Below are 22,874 nucleotides of genomic sequence, written 5' to 3'. Positions count from 1 at the left end.
AAACAGCATTTCAGACATAACACATGTTTACTATATCCTTCAACAAAGATTTACAGCATAAACTACTTTCTTATACTTTATATGACTCCCCTAAAATTTTCTGGTATGTGCTTAGTGTTTTTTATAAGTTAATCACTGGATATATCAGAGCTTCTTCCACACCCACTCCTGGCAGGTGTCCGTCCAGATAACTGTGTGCAAACTGACAGAAGGGAAGGACCACACTGAATTCAAATTCAGTGCAGGACTTTCACAAGCACAGCCACAGGGGAGCACAGTCCTGGTGTCGGTCTGGGGCACACTACTTACTAGTCCCAACCCCCAAATCTATAAGGTAAAGTAAATCCTCCGTCTTCTCCTATAGGACGGAGAACCAAATGACAGTGACCACAGCCAATGACGGGCTAATGCTGCTTTAACAGACTGATATCCAGCCAGCTGTGGTGCACACACCTTTAATCCCAGCAATCGGGAGGCAGAGGCTGGTGGGTCTCTGTGAGTTCAAGGGCAGCCTGGTCTACACAATGAGTTTCAGGACAGCCAGGACTAATAGAGGGGCCCTGTCTCAAAAAGCAAACACCCCTTCCCACCTCCAAAAGACTGACACCTAAAAAGTCATGAGCAAAAACAAATTATTCTTTTGCTATAATAATTTTTTCCAATATAAACCTTACCTTTAACTGACATCCCACTTTCTCGTAAGCCTTGATGAGTCTGTTTTTGTGATACATCATTATCCCATAATGATCTTTATTTCTGCAGTTGAACCCAAAAGTAATTCTCACTGTTCTAGTCTTAAAACATTAAGGAAAATTCTGAGCATTAACAGTTCATTCCCTTGCAATGACTCTTTCTGCATTACTAATAAATCCTGACATACAGGGACTGGATAGCCGGGTCTTCTTCCATGGGATGCGGGTTTGATTCTCAGCATCTACAAAGCGCCTTACAACCATCTCAGTCCCAGAGGATCTCAGACGCCACTGGCCTCCTTGAGCACCATGCTCCCACGTGGTACAGATACACACGCAGGCAAAACATTCATACATATAGAATGAAAATATATAAATCTATTAAAAATAAGTAAGTCCCAAAGTACACACAGAAAGCAAATCTGGAGAACTTCTGTGGGGAGGGCTAGTGAGATGGAGCAGCGGATAAAGAGGCTGGCCAAAAGCCTGGCAAAGGGACTTCCATCCCTGGGACTCCAGGGTGAAAGGAGGAGGACTCCTGCAAGCTGTCCTCTCACCTCCATGCACCCACTTACGAGCATACAAATGAATGTAACTTCTTAACATCACAGGAACAGAGAGGGAAGGAACAACTGACACTGACTAGGCATCCCTGTCTGCACAGCCTCAGACAGGAAGGATACTAGAAATTTAGGCCGGTACACATCACGTTCAATGTAGGCAAGGCTCTTGGAGACCAACTGTGTCTTCACTTTCTGTCCACGCAGGATGATCTGCATTCGTGGCTTTAGGTATAAAATACTGCAGTAAGCCTGGAAAGAAACAAAGCAAAATCTGTCTTTTCAAAAGAATTATTCACAGATGTGTTGAGTGTTACTCAGCTATGAAAGTGGTAACGAACACCTTAATTCCTCACTAAAGCAATACGGACTATAGAGGTGGGGTATAGTTCAGGAAAAAGGTATGCACTGGGTTCCACTCAAGTATCAAACAATGAAAACAACACGAAATGACATTAGTTATTCTGATTTCAAAAGAAAATTTTTTGAGACAGGGTCTCAAAATAGCAAAACTGTAATAGGAATTTCTAAAAATGGTCTTTTAATAAAAATTCTGGATCAGATATTGGGGTAAATGCTCAAAGATTAGAGAGACAAAGAACAAGCCACAGCCACATCTCACCCCTAGGACTCCTCAGCCTGAAAAGCCTCTAGTTCCTGTCTCCTCACACCTTATATATCTTTTTCCGCTCAGACATTAAAGGCCTGTGTGCTTCCCAAGTATCAGGATTAAAGGTGTGTGCCACCACTGCCTGGCTCTGTCTCTCTCCTAGACTGAGTCAATCTCATGTAGTCCAGGGTGGCTTTGAACTCACAGAGATCCAGACAGATCTCTGTCTCCCAAGCACTAGAATTAGAGGTGTGTGCCACCACTGCTTGGCATCTATGCTTAATCTAGTGGCTTATTCTGTCCTTCAATCTTCAGGCAAATTTTATTAGAGTACACAAAATATCGCCATTTTCCCTTTTTAGTATAAAATAATAGGTTATAACCAATATACGAAAAACTATATATAATAAACATAAGTATATACAGTATATATAGTAAAGAATTACATTAAAAATGCCCAGTCCATAATCATTTGACAAATTCAGAAAAAATATTCCATTTTTATCCTATCCTAACTTGAATTACCAACCAAAAACTATCCTTTTTTTTTTTTTTCGGTTTTTTGAGACAGGGTTTCTCTGTGTAGCTTTGTGCCTTTCCTGGATCTCGTTCTGTAGACCAGGCTGGCCTTGAACTCACAGAGATCCGCCTGGCTCTGCCTCCCGAGTGCTGAGATTAAAGGCGTGTGCCACCACCGCCCAGCCCCCAAAACTGTCTTTTGATGTCTTTCAAACTTATACACTTTATATCTCTGTAGTGAGTTTCTTTTCTGAATTTGTTAACAAGGCAAACTATAACTATCTAGTCTTCAACTCGCCCAGAGACCCAAGAAGGCAACAATATTAACTGAGTAAGCAGGAAGTGCAAACAAGCGACTTCCAAAAAATGTGAGAAATGACAGCAACAGCTGGCTGCCTGGACAGTCACCCAAGCTTCCTCTGCAATGCTTCATCTTCTGCCTACAGGCCTGGCATATCTGACAGACTCATTTGTGAAGTCGGATTTTCTGAAGGGCCTTCCTACCTTGTCTTGGCAAGGTTTGGCAGTCCTTTCTTTTGTGTCCTGCTTGTCCATTTTGGACAGCATACTATCAACAGTTGAGGTAAGGGCATTTTCTTGCCCAGTGGCTAACTTTTGCCACAAAGAAAGTAAATTCCATAAGGAGTTTCTTCAATGCCCATCATCTTTTCTGAAGTAGACTGGTGCTGCCAGGAGCAGACATATCTCATTGTCATTAAAACAAAAACAAAAAACAAAACAAAACTATCTATTCAAACATCTTAAATGCTATTATTCTGTAGATCTCTGAAGTGTTTAAATATGACCTGGCTATCTAAAATATGTTTGACCTTGAAAACATACCTATTATTACTACAAGTCCGGTTGTAATAACTAACTACTAACTTTCATTTCTTTATATCCTAATTAGTTGGTAATAACAACTTACAAGGATTAGCAATTTGCATTACATTGTTAAATGAAATGTATAGGTACAATACCTAGAACAAGATTAGAAGTGTATGTTCAGTATATTCTAACAATTTACCTCAAATTTCTATCAATATACAAAATTTGTATACAATATACAAAAACCCAATCCAATGAAAAATATGTAAAACTAGTAGTTGCTTTTTAAAAGTAAATTCAATAAACTACCTTTTTATCTTATATCTATATCCTCCTGGGCTGGAGGGATAGCTCAGCCATTAAAGGTTAGGTTCACAAACAAAAGTATCTATATCGTCCCTCTTTGCTTTTCAGAGTAGGTTCAATAATCTACCCTTTTATCCTATTATTTTTTGTTTTTGTTTTTTGTTGTTTTTCAAGACAGAGTTTCTCTGTAGTTTTGGAGCCTGTTCTGGAACTCACTCTGTAGACCAGGCTGGCCTCGAACTCACAGAAATCCACCTGGCTCTGCCTCTCAAGTGCTGGGATTACAGGCGTGCGCCACCACCGCCCGGCTTCTTCTATTATTTCTGTATCTTTTTTGTTTAGGTAGATTCAATAACCTATCTTTTATCTTATATCTATATCCTCTTTTTTTCTTTTCAGAGTAGATTGAATATCCTTTTATTCTATCATTTCTATTTTTTTAGAGTAGGTTCAATAATCCATTTTTATCCTATCATTTCTATATAATAATTTCTACATCAGTAAGCTACCCAGAACTCAACATGTAGCTGAAGACGGCTTTGAACACCTGCTTCTTCTGCTCTACCTCTTTGAGGAACATCTCAGGTGTGCACCAGCATACTATAAACTCCAACACTCAGAGCCCAAGCAGGAGGATCTCCACTTCCTGGCTACACAGTGAGATCTTTCTCCAAAATGAACTCTACTGTCAGAACACAGTCCAGGAATGGAGCCGTGTGAGGAAAGTTCTTCATGCTTGTCAGAACACTTAAAGTCTGTGACTTCGGTTTCTTCAGGAGAAACTGGTTTTGGAACTGCCTTCATGCCCCTCCCATGCAGGGAGAGGAGCGAGCTGACTTCAGATGACTCATCATTGCTTGCTGCTGCTATTCAATTAAATGTTTAAACTATCCTTTTATGCCTCTATGGAAAAATGTTTTTGCCACATGTGGCTTGTCCTTGTAATTGTATACAGCATGAACTCATAAGAACTTTTTGTTTTTTTGAGACAGGGTTTTTCTGTGTAGTTCTGCCTGTCCTGGAACTCACTCTGTAGCCCAGGCCGGCCTCAAACTCAGAGATCCGCCTGCCTCTGCCTCCTAAGTGCTGGGATTAAAGGTGTACTAACCCTCAGAATATAAACTGTCTGAGGCTCTGAATAAAGTTGGCTATTGCATGAGACTTTAGTCTCTTCATTTATCTCTCCCTTCTCCCAGGTCCCATCACTTCCAGAGCAGTGACACTCAGTGACACTAAGACCAGTGAAATACATATAGATACTGACACATTACTGAATCAAAGTTGTTAAATGCTATGTACAAATATCATTTAAAGTGGTTTTTTTTTGGTTGTTGTTGTTGTTGTTGTTTTTTCCAAGACAGCATTTCTCTGTGTAGCCCAGGCTGGCCTTGAACTCAGAGAGATCCGCCTGCCTCTGCCTCCTGAGTGCTGGGATTAAAGGTGTGTACCACCGCCTAGCTTTATTTAAAGTTTTCAAAAATGTTCACATATACCTGACTGAAATACGCAGGAAAGAGGGTCTAAATTTCAAGATGTCAAAGAGGAGGGCCAGGATGAGAAAATAAAGCTGACAACAGCTCATGCCAGCAGGTTTACTAAGCATCCCAGCATCCCACATACTGTCACTGGGAAAATGGGACCAAGTCAGCTGGAGACTAACCAAGTGTTGTGCAAAGGGAACACAGGGTATCTCAAGTGTGTCACAGACCAGCAGACATGTCTCTGAGACTAAGAGCCACAGCCCTTCAGGGGTAAAAGTTGGGTTCCCACAAAACCTTGACTTCCTAGAGGCCACGTCCCTAGCCCCAAATCAGACCTTGCCGAGCTGATCCTAGGCAAGGACACAGTATTATTCCCTTTGTCCTTTCATCGGATCTCTCAGAAGGCCTTGGATTGGCTTGGTCCCAACAGGAACCAGGGGTGAAGGCTCACACCCATACCAACCCTGTGAAGTAGAAGGGAGGAGAATCAGAGCTCAAGGTCAGCTTTACTACAGAGCAAGTTTGAGGCCAGCATGCAGAGACGCTGCTTCAAAAGAGCAAAGGGGAGGAGAGGGGTGGAAATGAACAAAAGACACTGCATACATGTACATATTCTCATATTCTCAAAGAATTATTGGGGGAAGGCGGTTTTTGAGACAGGGTTTCTCTTTGTAGCCTTGGCTGTCCTGGAACTTGCTCTGCAGCCAGGCTGGCCTTGAAGTCACAGAGATCTGCCTGCCTTTGCCTCCCAAGTGCTGGGATTATAGTCATATACCACCACTGCCTGGCCAAAGAATAATTTTTTTTTTTTAGTTTAAATGGATGAGAAAAAAATGCAAAGGTACCAAACAGGACATTTTCTGACCCTGACTTTTCATTATTGGCATTATAATTTAAAGACAAACTAAAACAATTTATTAGGAAAAAAGTAACAAGCGATCTGGAATTCAAATAAGAGAATGTTGTCAGCTTGGCAAGTGTTTTTCTCGGGAAGCCTGGACTCCAGCTTATTTCCATGTAGCTGTTAATGACTGTGTACATTCACCCTCTGCCTCTATGTCTCTCCAGTGGTGGGTCCCCAAACTGTGCTAACACGCCCAGCTCAATGCATGTTTTCATTCCTTTTCTTTTTGAGAGGAAGATTTTTGAAATGGATTCTCACTCTCAAGTCCAGGCTAGCCTTGAACTAAGAGCAATCCTCTTGCCTGAGCTTCCAGAGTGATAAAGAGATAGATGTGAGCCACCTCGCCCAGTTTGTCTTCATTTAACACGAGCAACCTAAGCTTGGCATAATGGCACATGCCTATGATCTCAGCAATTAAAAAGCTGAAACAGGAAGATTGAGATGTATGGTCAGTCCAGACTATCCAGGAAACAAATAAAACCTTAGAACACTGAACAACAACCATTACATGCTAAAAACACGTTCTTCTGTCTCCCCATTACTGTAAGAAATCTCTGAACAAAATGTGTTGAATAATTCAGGACAAATGAAAGACTCAATAAAAAAGTAAAATCTGAACATTTCTTACTTTTCCCCTGGCTCCTGATTTCAAGGACATGGCATGATGTCTTTTCTAAACCATCCTTCTGAAAGTGCTACTGTAGGGTATCTGCACCGTGAGAAAAGTAACTAATACACTTAATCATACAAACATACCCTACTTCTGCAGTCAAATCTCAAGAGATACTTACTACAAATGTTACTACTGCATAGATCTGGTCAATAATGTATTGTTTTAGAAGACAAGTCAAAGTGTGTTAGGTTGTATCCTACAACATTACATTTTTTAAAAAAGATTTATTTTTATTTATACAAGTGTTCTACCTGCATGTATGCAGGCAGGCCAGAAGAGGGCACCAGATCTAACTACAGATGGTTGTGAGGCACCATGTGGTGGCTGGGAATTGAACTCAGGACCTCTGGAAGAGCAGGCCACTGCTCTTAACCTCTGAGCCATCTCTCCAGTCCAACATTACATTTTTAAAACACTGATTTGGTGTTCTGTGACTTGGATCCATCAGTATGGTAATCTAAGATGTACTGTTTTGCCAACTCCAATGAACTCAGTGCAGAGTGGAGAAGCAAAAGCACCGTATGAACTGATGTCTTCAAAATTGGAACAAGGTTTTCTTCCTCCCTGCCCTCTCTGAGACTGTCTCCTGTGACCCAGGCTAGCCTCCAACTCTCTCTGTAGGCAAGGATGACCTTGAATCCTAACCCTTTGGCCTTTACTTCCTCTGTTCTAGGATCACAGGTATGCAGTACCACACCCAGCTTATATGGTACTAAGGGTCAAACCCAGGGCCCTGTGCATGCGAGGCAAGCACTTACCAACTAAGCAATACACCAACCCACCTATTAAAAAAGGGTTTTCACAGCAAATAAAACAACCAGTTCCCAAATGAGCAGTTTAGTATGTTGACTCATGCCTACCACACTTCCAATAGAGACAACCCAAGTGGCTCATGCAAGCCTGCTAAGAGCTCAGTGCTTTCTGACTGCTCATTTCCAGCAACAGCTGAGTACATACCCTTAAGGAGTAGTCACTCTCAGGGGCAATTTGGTCCATCCTTTCTTGTTTCTTATACCCTTTCTTCCCTGCAATGTCATCTAAATCCTCAGGAATTCTGATGTCATATTTATCCTTTTCAAAATCAAATTCTGTTGCATTTTTGTAACTGTAAGAAAAGAATTCAGAAAGAAGCAAAATGTAAGTTCACATCAAGAAAAATAAGCCAATACTAAATGGTAAGAAAAAACAAATAAACAAGCAAACAAACAGTAGGATAGGGGTCAGAGGTCAAGTACAAAGCAATCCCAGACAAAGAAAAAGCTAACTCAGAAAAAGCACATTAACCAGGAGCTGCTGGGCAGAGCATAACATGGTATAGTGTCCCTGGAGAAAGCCTAACAATACAGAAACTACATTCCTGGGCACTCCCAAGGACACCACACTGACTTTACAGCAGTGTCTCTGATGGTGTCATGCTATACACAACACACATGCTTCTGAACAGGTGAGGTGGTGAACAACTGGACCTGAACTCACATGGAGTGTCAGTGTGAAAAGCAGCCAACTACTGTGCTGGTAAATACAAGAGCTGGAGACACCTGAGGACCAAGGGTTTCACACTAGTTAACCTTATGTCGCTTTGTGAAGGGACACGATCAAGCAAAGGTCAGAGGCTGCTTGACTAGAGAAGCGCAGCAGAGGAAGCGAGTGTGGCCACAGCAGTGTGGGTGCTGCGCTGAGCCAAGTGCCCTGCACTGCACTACAGGGGACATGAGAGCCAGACGGCACATGCATTACCAGTTACTGAAAACCAGAGAGCTGACAGAGAAGAAGAGGACTAACCAGAAAGAGGACAAGGTGAAGGCAAGCAGAGAGATGCAGTGCATCAGGAAAACAAATGCTAAAACGCTTTAGTTTAACACCATTTGTGCTTTGTTTCCACGGTTCAATTTCTTACAGACTTCTAACAACTATTAATTGATATTTAAAGCTCTTGACTGTAAAGGAGTGTATCCAAAGACAAAGAAGGACTAATTTTAATTTTAAAATTTATTTCATTTATGTATTGAGTGTATGAGAGAGATTTAAAGATTTAAGAACAACTTTCGAGAGTTCACTCTTCCCTCTTCCACAAGATCTGGGGGACTGCAGGCGTGGCTGCAAGCTTACCTTTACCCATTGAACCATCTCACAAACTCAAGAACTACAAATTTTTAGCAAGGCAAAATTTTGCTGGATTGTTAGCTCATGCAATCTATTCTTCCTAGCTAGTATTTCATCTTTTTTTCTTTCTTTTTTAAAGGTAGTTTTTGTTTCTGAGCCTAGGAATGGAATAATAGAGACATAATACAATTAAAAACTAATGATAGCCAGGTGGATCATTGTGAGTTTGAGGCCAGCCTGGTCTACAGAGTGAGATCCAGGACAGGCACCAAAACTACACAGAGAAACACCCTGTCTCAAAAACCAAAAACAAACAAACAAACAAACAAAACCTAATGATAGGACCAGGAAATTTTTAGAGCAATTTGAAGTAACTCTTTGAAGCTAAAGTGGGTTCCATAAGACATCCTCAGAAAACACAAATTACAGGGCTGGACAGATGGCTCAGAGGTCAAGAGCACTAGCTGTTCTTCCAGAGGACCCGAGTTCAACTGCCAGCAACCACGTGGTGGCTCACAACCATCTATAATGAGGTCTGGCACCCTCTTCTGGCGTTCAGGCACACATGCAGGGAGAACACTGCATTCATAATAAATAAAATTGGGGGGGGGGGAGAGAAACCACAAATCAGGAAGTATACCATTCATTTCTAGTCTGTGTAACAAAGCTAAACATAATGCAACCAATTCTGTGCATGGACTTTACTTCCCAAATGGTCAACTACCAACAGAGGTCTACAATTACCTTCTAAGATTCCAAATGATGATCCTTGTCCCCTTCTTACCCATAATAGCATCAAGTTCTGCCACTAATTTCTGTTCCGTAGAAAACAAAGAATGTTCCAGAATTGCTGCTAGGCTTGCTTTTGATTCTGCTAAATTAATCATCTGACGTATGTCCTTAGTTAAAGATTGAAATCAACAACAAAATTTATACAATTATAATATAGAAGCAAACTTTAACAAACTCAAAGTAACCAATCCATAAATTATTTATAACTCTTAAAAAAGCAATGTAATTTCAAATGAACACAAGGAAAGATGAAATGTGAGCATGTCCCAGGGCTCAGTGGAATCTACCGATAAACCCAGCTGGGTGAGGTAAGGAAGGAGGTTGAGTTCTAGGCAACTCACTTCAACTGTAAAAGGGGGAGGAAAAGAGAGCAAACTCATTATTTCTAACTAACTCAGTGATTTATGTCAATAAGTTCCTAAAATCATCCTGCTTTTCACTATTAGGGAAACTTTCAAGCCAGGCCAACAGTCTTTCTCATTAATCTACAATAAGCTTGAAAAAAGGAACTATATATAAGGTAGGCAAAGTGGCTCGTACTTGTAATCCCTGCTGCCTAAGAGGTGGAGTCCAGTCGTTCTCTACCACTTACTGAAGCTCCTAAGAACAAGGAGCGCTATGGAGTAAGCTTGCCCTTCTGTGGTCCCACAGATCACACCCAGGTCCTCTACTACTAAGCTTCACCTGCAGCCCTGGAAAACAATCAACAGACTAGGCATGGCAGCACCTGCACCTTCAATCCCAGCATGCAGGAAGCAGAGGGAGGGAGGCAATCGCTATGACTTTTCAGGACCAGCCAGGGCTACCTAGTGAGACTGTTTCAAACCAACCAACCAACAATCAAACAACTACAACCATAACCTCACTATGTTGAAGATTCCACAGCAAATTTCCAGTAAAGAAAAAAACAAATGCTGGGCTTCAGGCACAGGGTAAAAGTACATACAGACAAGAAATAAGATATATATGATTTTAAAAAACAAGAATTAGGGAGCTGGAGAGTTAGTTCAGTGGTTAAGGGCACTTGTTGCTCTTGTAGAGAGGGTTCGATTCCCAGTACCCACATTGCAGCTCACAGCCATTTGTAACTGCAGTACCAGGGGAACCAACACCCTCTTTTGACCTCTGCAGAAACCACAAATGCACATGGTGCATATCCACTTTGCAGACAAAACAATACATACATAAAATAATTTTAAAAAGAATAACAAAATTTTGCATGGGTGTACTGGCTGGTTTTATATGTAAACTTGACACAAGCTAGAGTCATCAGAGAGGAAGGAACCTCAGTTGAGGAAACACCTCCATGAGACCCAGCTGTAAGGCATTTTCTCAATTAGTGATCAAGGGGGGAGGGCCCAGCCCATGGTGGACAGTGCCACCTCTGGGCTGCTGGTCCTGGATTCTTTAAGAAAGCAGGCTGAGCAAGCATGGGAAGCAAGTCAGTAAGCAGCAACACCCCTCCACATCCTCTGCATCACCTCCTGCCTCCAGGTTCCAGCCCTGCTTGAGTTCCTGTCCTGACTTCCTCCAATGAAGGACTATGATCTGGAAGTATAAGTCAAATAAACCCTTTCCTCCCCAACTTGCTCTTTGGTCAAGGTGTTTTGTCATAGCCATAGAAACCCCAACTAGGACAATGGTATGGACAGCTTTTGGTTGGATGGGATGGAAAGACCAGCAGTTTGGAGGCAAGCCTGGCTAACATGGAAGGACCCTTTCTAAAACAAAAGACAGGGCAAGACAAGAATCAAGGAAGATAAAAAGGAGTGTTCCAGACATTTTTAAGTTTCTCTGCAGCATTAATTCCAAAATCCAAAGGATATGGTGTTTGTTGAATGTCACTATAGGGACAACAACATGTTCCGCCTTTATGATTTCCAAATAGGTCTGAGACAAGAACCCCACACTCATGGTTTCTCCATTCTTGGTAAAGACTATTGCATCTCTGCCCAGTCTCATGGAACCCGACTTGAATCCATTCCCGTACAGTCCAACCGGGACGTGACCGTTCACGGTGACTTTGTCACTGAAGCCGAAGCTATGAAGAGAAGAAAGATTAAACAATAAACATTCATTTTTAAAAATTCAGTGAGTATAAATACCTTTAGAAAATTTAATAAATATAATACCAAATAAAAAAGCCTGGATTCAAATGTCGATTCCACCCACCCTGGGAGTATACTTTTGAGTGAATGACTCTGACCTACCTTGATGTGTTTCCACATCTTGAGAATGGGTTTCAGGTACTTAACCAGCTCATCACCTGGAATGTACAGCTAAATGTCTGGATTGTAACAGGAGGTCTACAAACCTTCAGATTTCAGGCCACAGATCACTTCCTCTAGATAGGAACAATTCTCTTGTTCTGAACAAGGCTTTGTGGCATGATTAATGATGGGGTCAATTTGACTTTTTGTCAGCATAAGAAACATTTAAGAGACAACTGTAGCCATAAGTTTCTCTAGTCCGCCCGGCCCCAGAAGTCTCGAAGCCACTTATAAAATAATCACTGAGAGGCTTAATATTAATTGCAAATTACATGGACTATGGCTCAGGCTTCTTGCTAGCCAGCTCTTATAACGTAACTCAACCCACTACTATTACTCTATGTATCATTATGTGTGCTGTGGCTTTACCTGCATCCTACAGTTGGTGGGCTGGCGTCTCCCCCACTCTCCTTCCTCCTCCCACTGTCTCTCTAGGATTTTCCCACCTGGCTCCATCCTGCCCTGCCATAGGCCAATGCAGCTTTCTTTATTAGCCAATGGGAGCAAGACATATTCATGGCATCCCACAGCAGACAACAGAAGGCTTCTGCTTCTGAATTCTCCCTCTGCTCTGTACTGTTAGTTCTGTACCCAGTGCAGACACTTCACCGAGGCCACATGAGTATTTTATGTCCCTTCATTCTCCCAAGCTCTTTAAAGACACTCCTTGATTCCCACAGGAAACTCTATTAGGTAAGCCTACTTCACACCAAAGTAAAAACAGCTACTACCTGTGTGCTCCGACCCTAAAGGAAGGCTGGGGTTGCGGGGAAGGCAGACACGGGGAAGGTGACAGGCACGGTGGGAGTGCCTACTACTAATCTAGCTGTCGGAAATAATGAAAGACTGATCACACTGTGGAGATGGCATTGCGTGTTAAAAACAAACTTCAGGGCATGAATGGTGTTTTGTCTGACACAAGTGAATTTTCAAATGGGCAGACGCCATCACTTCCCCAAATATAACTCGTGGACACACCTCAGCATTTTATGTAACTTATCTGCAGTCATCCCGTTGCCATTATCAGTGAAGGTCAAGCATATACGGTCATTTATCACTGTTTTATCAATCCAGATCTGTTTAGCATTCACATCAGGATCATAAGCATTATCTGGAAGACAAAGGATTTTGAGAAGTTCTGATTCTGCACTTCTAATGAAGAAGTCGTTCATTAGAACAATGTTGTAGCAAGTACTAGAATACCATTATTACTTTAAAAGCTAGTTACTTCCTAAGGTTTGAAAACACACAACTAAACTGCCTCCATTGACTGCATCATAATTAGTTCTCCCCAGCCCTTCACAGCATGCAGGGAATGAAGGCTAGCAACTACCATACTGAGGTGTGAGACACCATGCTCCCAAAGACCTAGAACCAGCCTGGCTATTTATCCTAAGGAAACAGAACTGAGGGCAGAGCACTGGAGTTGACACAGAAGCTAACTAACAGTTCAGAATGAGAAGGCAGTATCCCTTTTGTCTAAGCTACATACAAACGGAAGATTCACCTCCTACAAGTATCTACCATTGGGATCCGTGTGAAGTTTCTTCCATCTGTACAACTCCATCACTGTGCACTTCTCACTTTAACCCTAACATCTTGCTTATATACCCATTTCTCAGAACAGGCACAATAAAAAACTATGTTAAAAATGAAAAATATTTAACTTGCCAGTAATAAAATCAATTTGTGACTTATCCAAGACCCATGTGAATAATTTCCAATTGGAATATACTTAGAAGTATTTATTGGAAATAATGGCTTTCTGGATTTTTGGGCCCTTTTCCTCATACTGGGCTGCCTTATCCAGCCTTAATACAGGGGGAAGTGCCCTGTCTTACTGCAACTTGATATGCCATGTTTGGTTGCTATCCATAGGAAACCTGCCCTCTTCTGAATAGAAACTGAGGAGTGGATAGGAAAGGGAGGTGGGGTAAGGTCTGGGAAGGGAGGAGGGAAGGAAAACTTTGGTCGGGATGTAAAAATAATAATAATAAAAATCTAACCGGGCAGTGGTGGTGCACCCCTTTAATCCGAGCATTTGGAAGGCAGAAGCAGGTGAACCTCGAGAGTTCGAGGCCACCCTGGGTCTACAGAGTGAGTTCCAGGACAGGTTCAAGCTACACAGAGAAACCCAGTCTCAAAAAACAGAAAAACAAAATTAAAAATAAGAAGAAGAAGAAGAAGAAGAAGAAGAATTAAAAAATGGCTTTTAATCTAGTGTTCTATAAAGGATCTTACAATTACTCTCTTCCAACCACTTCAGGAAAGATAAAATAGTATTTCATTAAGAACTTAACTTGTTCATGCCACAGGGAACACAACTGTTAGGCATGGGTATCTCTGCCAGGCTGCCGTTTAAAAACACAACACTTGCAGTCTTGTAGAGTGGGGAGAGAAGATAAAATCAACTGACTGCTTGTTGGCCCTGATGTTAGAAACCCTTAGTAGTGTACCAAAGGAAAGGGGCTCCTGCGAGCTGGGCAGGGTGCTCATCCTGCAAGTCCAGCACTAGAGAAACTGAGGACCAAGACTTACTTACTGTGAGTTCCAGGCCAGCCTAGAGACCCCTCCTTAACAAACAAATACTCAGAAATCCCTCCTCCTCCCGTATCTCAGGTAGGACCTTCCTTTGATAAAGACCCCATTGTAAAATATACAAAGAAAACTCCTGAGAACAATATTTCCCCCTTTAAAACATAAGCCTACATTGAAAACAAAAAACAAACAAACAAACAAAAACTATGCTTGCTCATGTAATGTCCTAAGAAGAAAATCATGACCTCATGATACAAATCTGAATACTACATATATACTGCTTCATGCTCAGTAGATAAAGGCATATTCCTGGACCTCATCATTCCCTTGGAGGAAATAGGAAACTATCATAAATTTAACATATTAATTCTAACACATGAAAGATGAATCCACTCTATTATGTTACACACACTGTGAAGCATATTCTTATTTTTTACTTTCATAATTAGTAAAAATATTTGTAAACTTAGCACATATGGAAACACCTGGTAGTATGGGGAAGGTGAGGAGTGATTCACGTGCTATGAACTTAAACAACTGTTAAGTCAGCTTTTACACCAATGTTATTTAGGATAATTTTAACAAGTATAGTTTCAGAAGTTATTAAGTTATAATTACATTAGCAGATAGCATATGAAATATCAATTTACATACCTATTAATTCAGCAACTGCACTGAATGGCCAAGTATGACTAGTAGAATTTGTATGTAAAAACTTCGGGCAAAGCTGAAACAAACCAACAGTTCATATAATTTAATGTATCCTTAATTATGAGCACAAGATCCAATATACATTGTCTCTGTGTTAAACAACACTGAGACCAAATAAAAAATGACTTAATTGCTTGCTCCAAAGAGATAAAACCTTAAAGCTTCCTGGAAGCCTGGGGAAATAACTCAATAGCTCACCCATCAAGAACTTGTCTCCTTATGCCCACAATGCCATAGCTTTCCCAATTCCCTTTGTAAGACCTGTTTTTAAATGACCCAGCTGAGACCCTAAAGTCTGACAAACACCATTTCCTAAACCTCCCTACTTTGAGGTAAGACTTTGCCAAGAGGTGTTTGCTCATTCATTAGTGTCCTGATTGGTCTAATAACCTTACTAAGTAACCACTGCTGGCAGCCTCACAGAGACTTAGTATTTGACACTCTGAGTTGGTTGTATTATCTATTCCAAGTTTATTGAAGTTGAACATTGGCCTGGTATGTATCCATGACTTCTTCAAATAACAAACAACTGCAATTTCCAAGTGTTAAAGTATGACTTTACTCTTAATAACAGATATGAAGGAGAGAAAGGCCAATCAACCCTATACTATAGGAAGTTTAATTTCTTGAGCAATTTAGGCACACTGATGCACACACATAATCACTTAATTTAAACACTTTATTTTTAAAGGGCAGGGCTGGAAAGATGGCTCAGTAGTTGAAGGTACTCACTACTCTTCCAAAGGTCATGAGTTCAATTCCCAGCATCCACATGGCAGCTCACAAATGTGGAATGCCATCCTCTGGCGTGCATATGTACATGCAGACAAATTACTCAAATACAAAAAAATAAAATAAAATAAAATCAGGCTGGAGAGATGGCTCAGCGGTTAAGAGCACTGACTGCTCTTCCAGAGGTCCTGAGTTCAATTCCCAGCAACCACATGGTGGCTCACAATCATCTGTAATGAGATCTGGTGCCCTCTTCTGGCCTGCAGGGACACATGCAGACAGATCACTGCATACATAATAAATAAATAAATCTTTAAAAAAATAAACTAAACTAAAATAAAATCATTAGCTGGGCTTGGTGGTACATGCCGTTAATCCCAGCACTTAGGAGGCAGAGGCAGGCGGCTCTCTATGAGTGAGTTCAAGGCCAGCCTGGTCTACAGAGTGAGTTTCAGGACAGCCAGAGCTACACTGAGCTACTCTGTTGGGAGTTGGGGGGAGTTGTGTATTCTAGGATAGCCTAGAACTCACCTTAAACTTCTGCTCCTCTTGCCTCTACTTCCCCAACACATGAGGCTGGGGATATAGCTCAGTACGTAGACCACTAGACCACTTGCCTAACACGCATCAAGTTCTAGGCTTAACCCCCAGCACCTCATAAAACTGTGCATGGTAACCAAGAGCCTGTAATTCCATCCATCACCTGAGAATCATGATATCAGAAATTTAAGGTCATTTAAGTTGGGAGGCTAGCATGGGCTATTGAAGATCTATCTCAAGAAAAACAAACAAATAAAAACCTAGGCAACAAAAGACATCAGGTCCCTACAGGATAACCTGAGCCAGCTGTGGACTCCAAGGACAACCAAAACGAGATTCACACTAGCAAGTCAGCAAGCAACTTACAGTCAAACCCTATAAATACAGTGCCAAGATCACTCACAGGGAAAAGGCCTTTTCAACAAATGGTACTGGGAAAACCAAATTCCTAAATTACAACACATATAGGAATTAAGTTAAAATTGATCAAAACCCTAAAATAACAGATAAAACTGCTAGACTTTAGAAGAGAAAAGCTTCATGACTTTAGATTTGGAAATCATTTCTTGAATGTAACAAAAACGTATATAAACCAAACTATATCAAAATTTAGAACTATACATCTAAGAACAGTGGCAACATGAAAAAATATAGCTCTCACCTCAAAGGGGTAAGAGACAGTTCATTGTAGAGCCAAATCTAAGTGACCATGGCTGGAACACAGGTTTAGGTTACCTAGAACCTATGGCCCAGTATGGGAATGTTTTGATGAGATAGTTACAGTAGCAGAACAAGGCAGACACATGTCAAGACCTTTGGGTCTATCAGGCTCCAGACACAGTAAAGCTAGGAAAGAAAACACTGCTTTCAGCACTAGCTGCTCTGGACAGCAGTCCTTGACCCTTTGGCTGGATGGAAACCAAGGGTCTATTGGTACATTTCAAGTGATTTACCTAATGGCCCAAAGCCACAGAGGAGGGCAATACATGGCTATTAAGGGGGCCAGAGGTGTCCTAAGGGTAACTTGGCTCTGAACTTGCAGCATCCCAACCTCTCCACACCACAGCTGTTAATTGGCCTCCGTAGCACCCCTCCCCCAGTAACCCAACTAACAGTGAAAACCGGAAAGGGGGGGCATACACTAGGAGCAGAGGTCTTGCTTAACAGGTACACGCATCTTGGATTTTGAAGGGGTTAAACTCTCCCACTTTCACAACTGAACTCAGGTTCCAGTTCTTGAGAAGGGCAAACAGGTGTCTTCTCTAACAAAGGACCCTTTATCAACAAGACCCTTACATTCAGGGCCAAGGGAGAGAATGAACACAGAGTGTCTAAGTCAGCCTCACAGTGTCTCGAGGACAAACCTATCAGTCCCCTTCTGAGTCACATCCAAGCTTGTGCAGATGTGTCCAAAAGTGGTAAGACTAAACCTCAGCTAATTAAAAATATACTAATGTTAACTGCTGCTTACTTACCCAATTATGTAGCTGACCCTGAAACTCCCCTTAGCTGTGCTTAAAAGGAGCCTACAAAAATAAGCAAGTTGTCAGGACCAAAACAAAACCAGGGAAAGCCATACAGGGAGGGAATATCCATGAAAACATTTGCCAGGTAACAGAAACCATCACAAAAGACTGCTGAAACCACAGCCTCATATATAGATGAAAATAGTCCTGCGATGTCACCTGTCTAGAAACTCACCATCACCCTGTGCTGACAGGATCCTTGGCTCCTGGTTCTTGCAGCCAAGGACAATTGTTCAAAACAAAACCCTTTCCCGTTTCCTTTTAGCATGCTTGTCTTCCTTGGCCTCCCTACATCCGTGATGGTTACTATATTCCTCTTGCAATTCCCTGCTACTGCAATCTGCTGTTCTGGAGAGACATTCTGTTATTTAGGCTGACACTTGGTGGGAATGTAAAATGTACAGCTGCTATAGAACAGTGTGACAGTTCCTCAAAAACTTAAAACACAATCCTGTTATGGGTAAAGTTATCACACTCATCATTCGGACTGGAATCTTGGGTACAAAGGAAGTAACTTGTCCAAAGCTACACATCTAACCATGTCAGAAGTGAGGTCATGAGGGCAGGCCCAGCCTATGCTGTTAATCACTAAGTGAGGGCTTACTAAGGGAGTGAGTCTTCACAGTCCTGTGGAAAGGTTAAAGGAAGGACCCCAGGACAGGACTATCCAGTCAAGGACTCCCCACTGATAAATGCTGGGTGCGTCTGAAAAGGGATGAACCCAGGGTCTCAAGAACACTCTATTTGGCAACACTGCCAATTTTAAGGAATTTGGTTTTCTTGCTTCCTCCTTTCATTCAATCGTTACTTTTGAGACAGGGTTTCCCAATGCTACTCTGACTGGCCTGGGCTCATCTATGTGGATGAAGCTATCCTGACACTCAAGAGTTCACAGAACTTGCCTCTACCTCCTGCATGCTGGGTTACAGGTACAGGGCAAGTTTTCTTGTTTGTTTGTCTTTATGTATACTAGGGATGGGGTCTAGAGTCTTGCCAGGCCAAGTGCTCTACCATTAAGCTATATCTCCAGTCCTATCTCCAGTCCTCTTATATTTTGAGACAGGGTCTCACTAAGTTGTCTGTCCAGGCTGGCTTTGAACTTGTGATTCCCCTGCCTCAGTCTCTTGAGTAACTAGAACTATAAAAACACACTACCAGTCCCAGCATCAATTCAATCTTTTTTGTGTTCTGGGTGTGCATGAGTGTCCATGAATGTGAAGGCCAGAGGTTGACAATTATGCTCACCTTATTTGTGAGACAGTCTTCCACTAACCTGGAGCTCACCAGTCTGGCTAGCGCTCAAGGTACCTCCCTGACATTATAGATAGATTATGGACACTTACTGGGGGCTGGGGATCTGATCTCAGGACTTCATGCTTCCCGTGTACTTTACTAAACTCAGCCATTCCCCTAGCCCTTCACGCCCATTTTGAAGAGTAAGAGAATGCAATATGTAATGAGGTGGGGAGGGTGGGAACTCGATCCAGAACCAGTTAAACATCTAATTCACCTTTTTCTCCTGATCATGACTCTAGCTGGGAGTACTCTGGGAAAGATAGCTGTGGCTTATCTTTCTTATTTAGGAAAAGGGTCAAGAAACATGGTCAAGCTGGCCTGGAACTCTTGATCCTCCTGCCTCAGCCTTCTTAGTAGTAGGTTTATATGTAGCTGGAATTTTCTTTGGGCACCAACCAGCTCCCAAAGAGACACAGAGACCTATTTGAAAACCTCAGCCTTATCTTAGGCTTGTCCCACTAGCTCTTTTAACTTAATTTAACCTGTTTCTCCTCATCTACATTTTGCCTTGGAGCCTTTTACCTTTCTTTCATTCTGTGTGTCCTACTTCCCTGCTTCCTCCCTGTCTAGTTGACTGGCCCCTGGCATCTTGTCTCCTTTTCTTTCTTCCTCAAGTCTAAATTCTTCCTCCTACTTAACTCTCCCTGCCCAGAAGTTCTGTCTACACCTCCTCCCTCTTTACTGGCTGTTCAACTTTTTATTAGACCAATCAGGTGCTTTAGGCAGGCAAGGTAAAACAGCAACACATCTTTACATATTTAAACAAATATTCTACAACACTTATATGTGTGTGCAACTACACCTGGTCACTTGGATGTGACTTTTAAAAGAAATATCACTTGTCTTTATTTTTCGTACTGGGGTAGCACCAAGGGCCTAGCACATGCTAAGTGTGTGTCATTACACTAGGCTATATCCCTGACCCAGAATAGAGGTTTCAAACTCTGTAGTAGAACTAATATCTGAGGCTAACTGGTGTGAATGGAAGCTCCCTGAAGCTTCATCTGCATTCAAAATCCTGTACATGTCTGGCTAACTACACCGTGATTGAGAAATGGAATGTTGTAAAGCAGCCAAAATTCCCTTGAACTATCTTTAGTGCCCGCCTCTCAAGTGCTAGGGATTGAACTTGGGCCTGACACATGGAATGTAGGTACTGTCCCACTGAAATACAGCCCCAGTCTGTTTTCCCTTCTATTTTGAGAATGCTGTCCAGGCTGGCCTTGAACCACTCCGTAGCCCAGGCAGGCCTAATTTATACTCTCCCTTCCTCAGCCTCCAGAGTAGATGAGAATACAATCTGTGCCACAAGGCCTGACTTTTCAATCCCTCTTAGAGCTCTCTACCGGCAACCCTGTGTCTGACCTAACATTCTCAGTAGGTGAAACTCTCAATGTATTTTGTTAAGCATAGCAGAGATCTCCCTGCTCTGCTACCTGACACTCTAGCCAATTACGTGGCAAATGTACTCATCTATGACTTTTGTTTTTAGAAGCTTCCATAAGACTGGGGATACAGCGACAGAACACTTTCCTGGCAAACAGAAGACCCTTGTTGGATAACCCCTAACACCCACCACCACCACCACCACCACCACCACCAAGACCTTGGTTACCCAAAACTGACACAGAATAATTTCTTCCTTTAAAAAAAAAAAAAAAAAGATTTATTTATTTTATGTATGAGTGCTCTATCTGCATGTACACCTTTATGCCAGAAGAGGGCATCAGATCCCATTATAGCCGGTTGTTAGCCATCATGAGGTTGCTGGGTCCTCTGGAAGAACAGCCAGTGGTCTTAACTGCTGAGCTATCTCTCCAGCCCTGCCACAGAATAATTTCTATTATTTCCCTGGGAACAAGAACTCTTTGGGCTCTAGAATGGTGAATGTTATTACTCTGTCCAGATTCACCCAGTTGGGGAGAAGAACTAAGAATGCATAAAGAAAGGATAAAGTTACTCTTTTAACTACTAAACACCATTCATTAAACAAACTATTTAACTAAAGGTCCTTGACCTGGAATATGTAAACAAGTCTCTCAAGAGAAAGAATGACCGAACTCATTGCTAAGAGCACCTACTGCCCTTACAGAGGATCAGGGTTCCGTTCCCAGCACCTCACAGGTAACTCACTCCCTCAGTAAGTGAAGGGATCTGAATCCCTCTTCTCATCTCCAGGCACACAGGAGGGTAACATGCATGCACACATGCAGGCAAACCACTCACACACATAAAATAAATAAATGTGGAAAAAATTGGGCAAACTGTATGAACAGGCAATTTAAAACAGAAACGCAACAAAAGAGGTGAAGAACACTCAACCTCACAAATAGGCAGAGGCAACATTTCATGCACACTCGGACTATCACATCCCATATGAAGAACACCGCCAAATGAATGAACGTGGAGCAGACGCATTCTCCGAGTGCCAGCGAGGAACTACGGAAGGTGCCCCCGGAAATCCTGACGCTCAGCAATGAAATCTAGTAACACCGAGTACCTTTTCGCGTTTGTCTGAGGCAGGGCTTCCCCGTGTCCCCTAAGCTGTCCTAGAATTGGCTCGCTTCGGTCGCCCGAGCTGGGGGTACAGGTATGCCACACCACAGCCCCCACACCCCAAAGCCAGCAGCCACCCTCCAAACCCCGGCCTCCTCGGCTGAGGAAGTACTCTCCCTGCCCAGAGCCTCGGGGCCTGCAGAGGTAAAAACTTTGCAGGACTCATCAGGTGAGGGAGCCACGCCCACCATGTTTTGGATCTGAAAGTGCAAGTCCTTTAGTGTGACCCCTCCCGACCGCTTCAGAGGGGTTTGTCAGAATCCGCCACGGCCAGCAGCGGAGGCAGAGGGGCAGACCCGGGCAGCGAAGAGGAGACCAGAGGCCCTGGGCCTCGGGGCCAGGCCCGCGCGACACGGACCCGAGCGGGGACAGCGTCTGCACCGACTGCCGCCCCCGACGAGGCTGTGCGGCTGTGCGGCTCCGCGCCTGCGGGCTGCTCGGGGCCGGGCGGGCCGGCGGGGGAGGGCGCGGCTCCGACAACAGCTGGCGGCGGCCGCGGAGCCCGAGAAGAGGAAGCCGCCCGCAGCGGGCTGGGACGGCAGCCCGGCCCGAGCCGCCCGGCGCGCACCCATCGCCTCACGGCCGCTCCTCGGAGCGCAGCGACATGGCGGCGGCTCTGCGGCCGCGCCGCGACCCCCGTGGCCGCCGCGCCGGGCCCTCGAGTCGCCGCCGCCCACTGCCACCCTCCTCGCGGGCCCGCCCGCCCGCCCTCCTGGGACCCGGCCCGCTCCTCCCCTCGCGGCTGCTCACCGCGCTGAGGCGGATCCCGCTGGGTGACTGCGCCGCCATCTTGAGAGAGCTACAAAGCCAGGACCGGCCTCGGCCGCAACCCGACTGGGAGGCTGAGAGTCCGCCGCGGGGCTCGAGGTCCCGCCCACTTCCGGGGCGGGCCGAGCGCACGAGGCCCCGCCCACTCACTTCCGCCTCGGGCCAAGCCGAATGGGGAAATGTAGGCAGTATTGCCGGACTCGGTCCAGACCAGCTGCGCGCGCAGCCGCTTCCCCCCCTCCAAAACTCAGGTGTAAGGCGCATGCGTGCAACAAGCGGGCACAAACTGCTGCTAGCTGGACCTGGAGGCTGGATGGAGATTGGCGCGAAGAATGATGTGTGTGGAGAAGCTAGATAAACTCGGATGAGAATCGCACTGCAAAATTGTAACCCATGTCCATTAGTAAGGATGTTATTGAAACCTTACAAGACAAAACAAAGAAAACAATTGCTTTTTGGATTTGCCTGA

General features: G+C 43.4%; 1 protein-coding gene across 5 annotated transcripts in view; it reads right to left on the bottom strand.

Moving 5' to 3' along the window:
- The window catches only part of Morc3 (MORC family CW-type zinc finger 3), a 44,401-nt gene extending 21,859 nt beyond the window's left edge, over positions 1-22,542 (bottom strand). For 2 of the 5 annotated variants that reach the window (XM_036203649.1, XM_036203651.1), the window contains exons 1-8: positions 22,388-22,531; positions 14,931-15,003; positions 12,717-12,849; positions 11,295-11,509; positions 9,421-9,568; positions 7,531-7,678; positions 1,376-1,504; positions 675-794 (exon numbers count right to left, since the gene is read on the bottom strand). In XM_036203649.1, the coding sequence (XP_036059542.1) occupies positions 675-794; positions 1,376-1,504; positions 7,531-7,678; positions 9,421-9,568; positions 11,295-11,509; positions 12,717-12,849; positions 14,931-15,003; positions 22,388-22,426 (1,005 nt within the window). In that variant the 5' untranslated portion in view covers positions 22,427-22,531. Of the gene's footprint in view, positions 1-674; positions 795-1,375; positions 1,505-7,530; positions 7,679-9,420; positions 9,569-11,294; positions 11,510-12,716; positions 12,850-14,930; positions 15,004-20,787; positions 21,319-22,387 lie in introns of those variants that run through there. The other 3 variants (XM_036203653.1, XM_036203650.1, XM_036203652.1) reach the window with 3 other exon arrangements.
- Positions 22,543-22,874: the final 332 nt, after the last annotated feature.

The sequence above is a fragment of the Onychomys torridus genome, chromosome 12, assembly GCF_903995425.1.
Source record: "Onychomys torridus chromosome 12, mOncTor1.1, whole genome shotgun sequence".
Classification (NCBI taxonomy): domain Eukaryota; kingdom Metazoa; phylum Chordata; class Mammalia; order Rodentia; family Cricetidae; genus Onychomys; species Onychomys torridus.
Note: the sequence above shows the minus strand (reverse complement) of the source record. Positions and strands in the feature narration are given on the sequence as shown.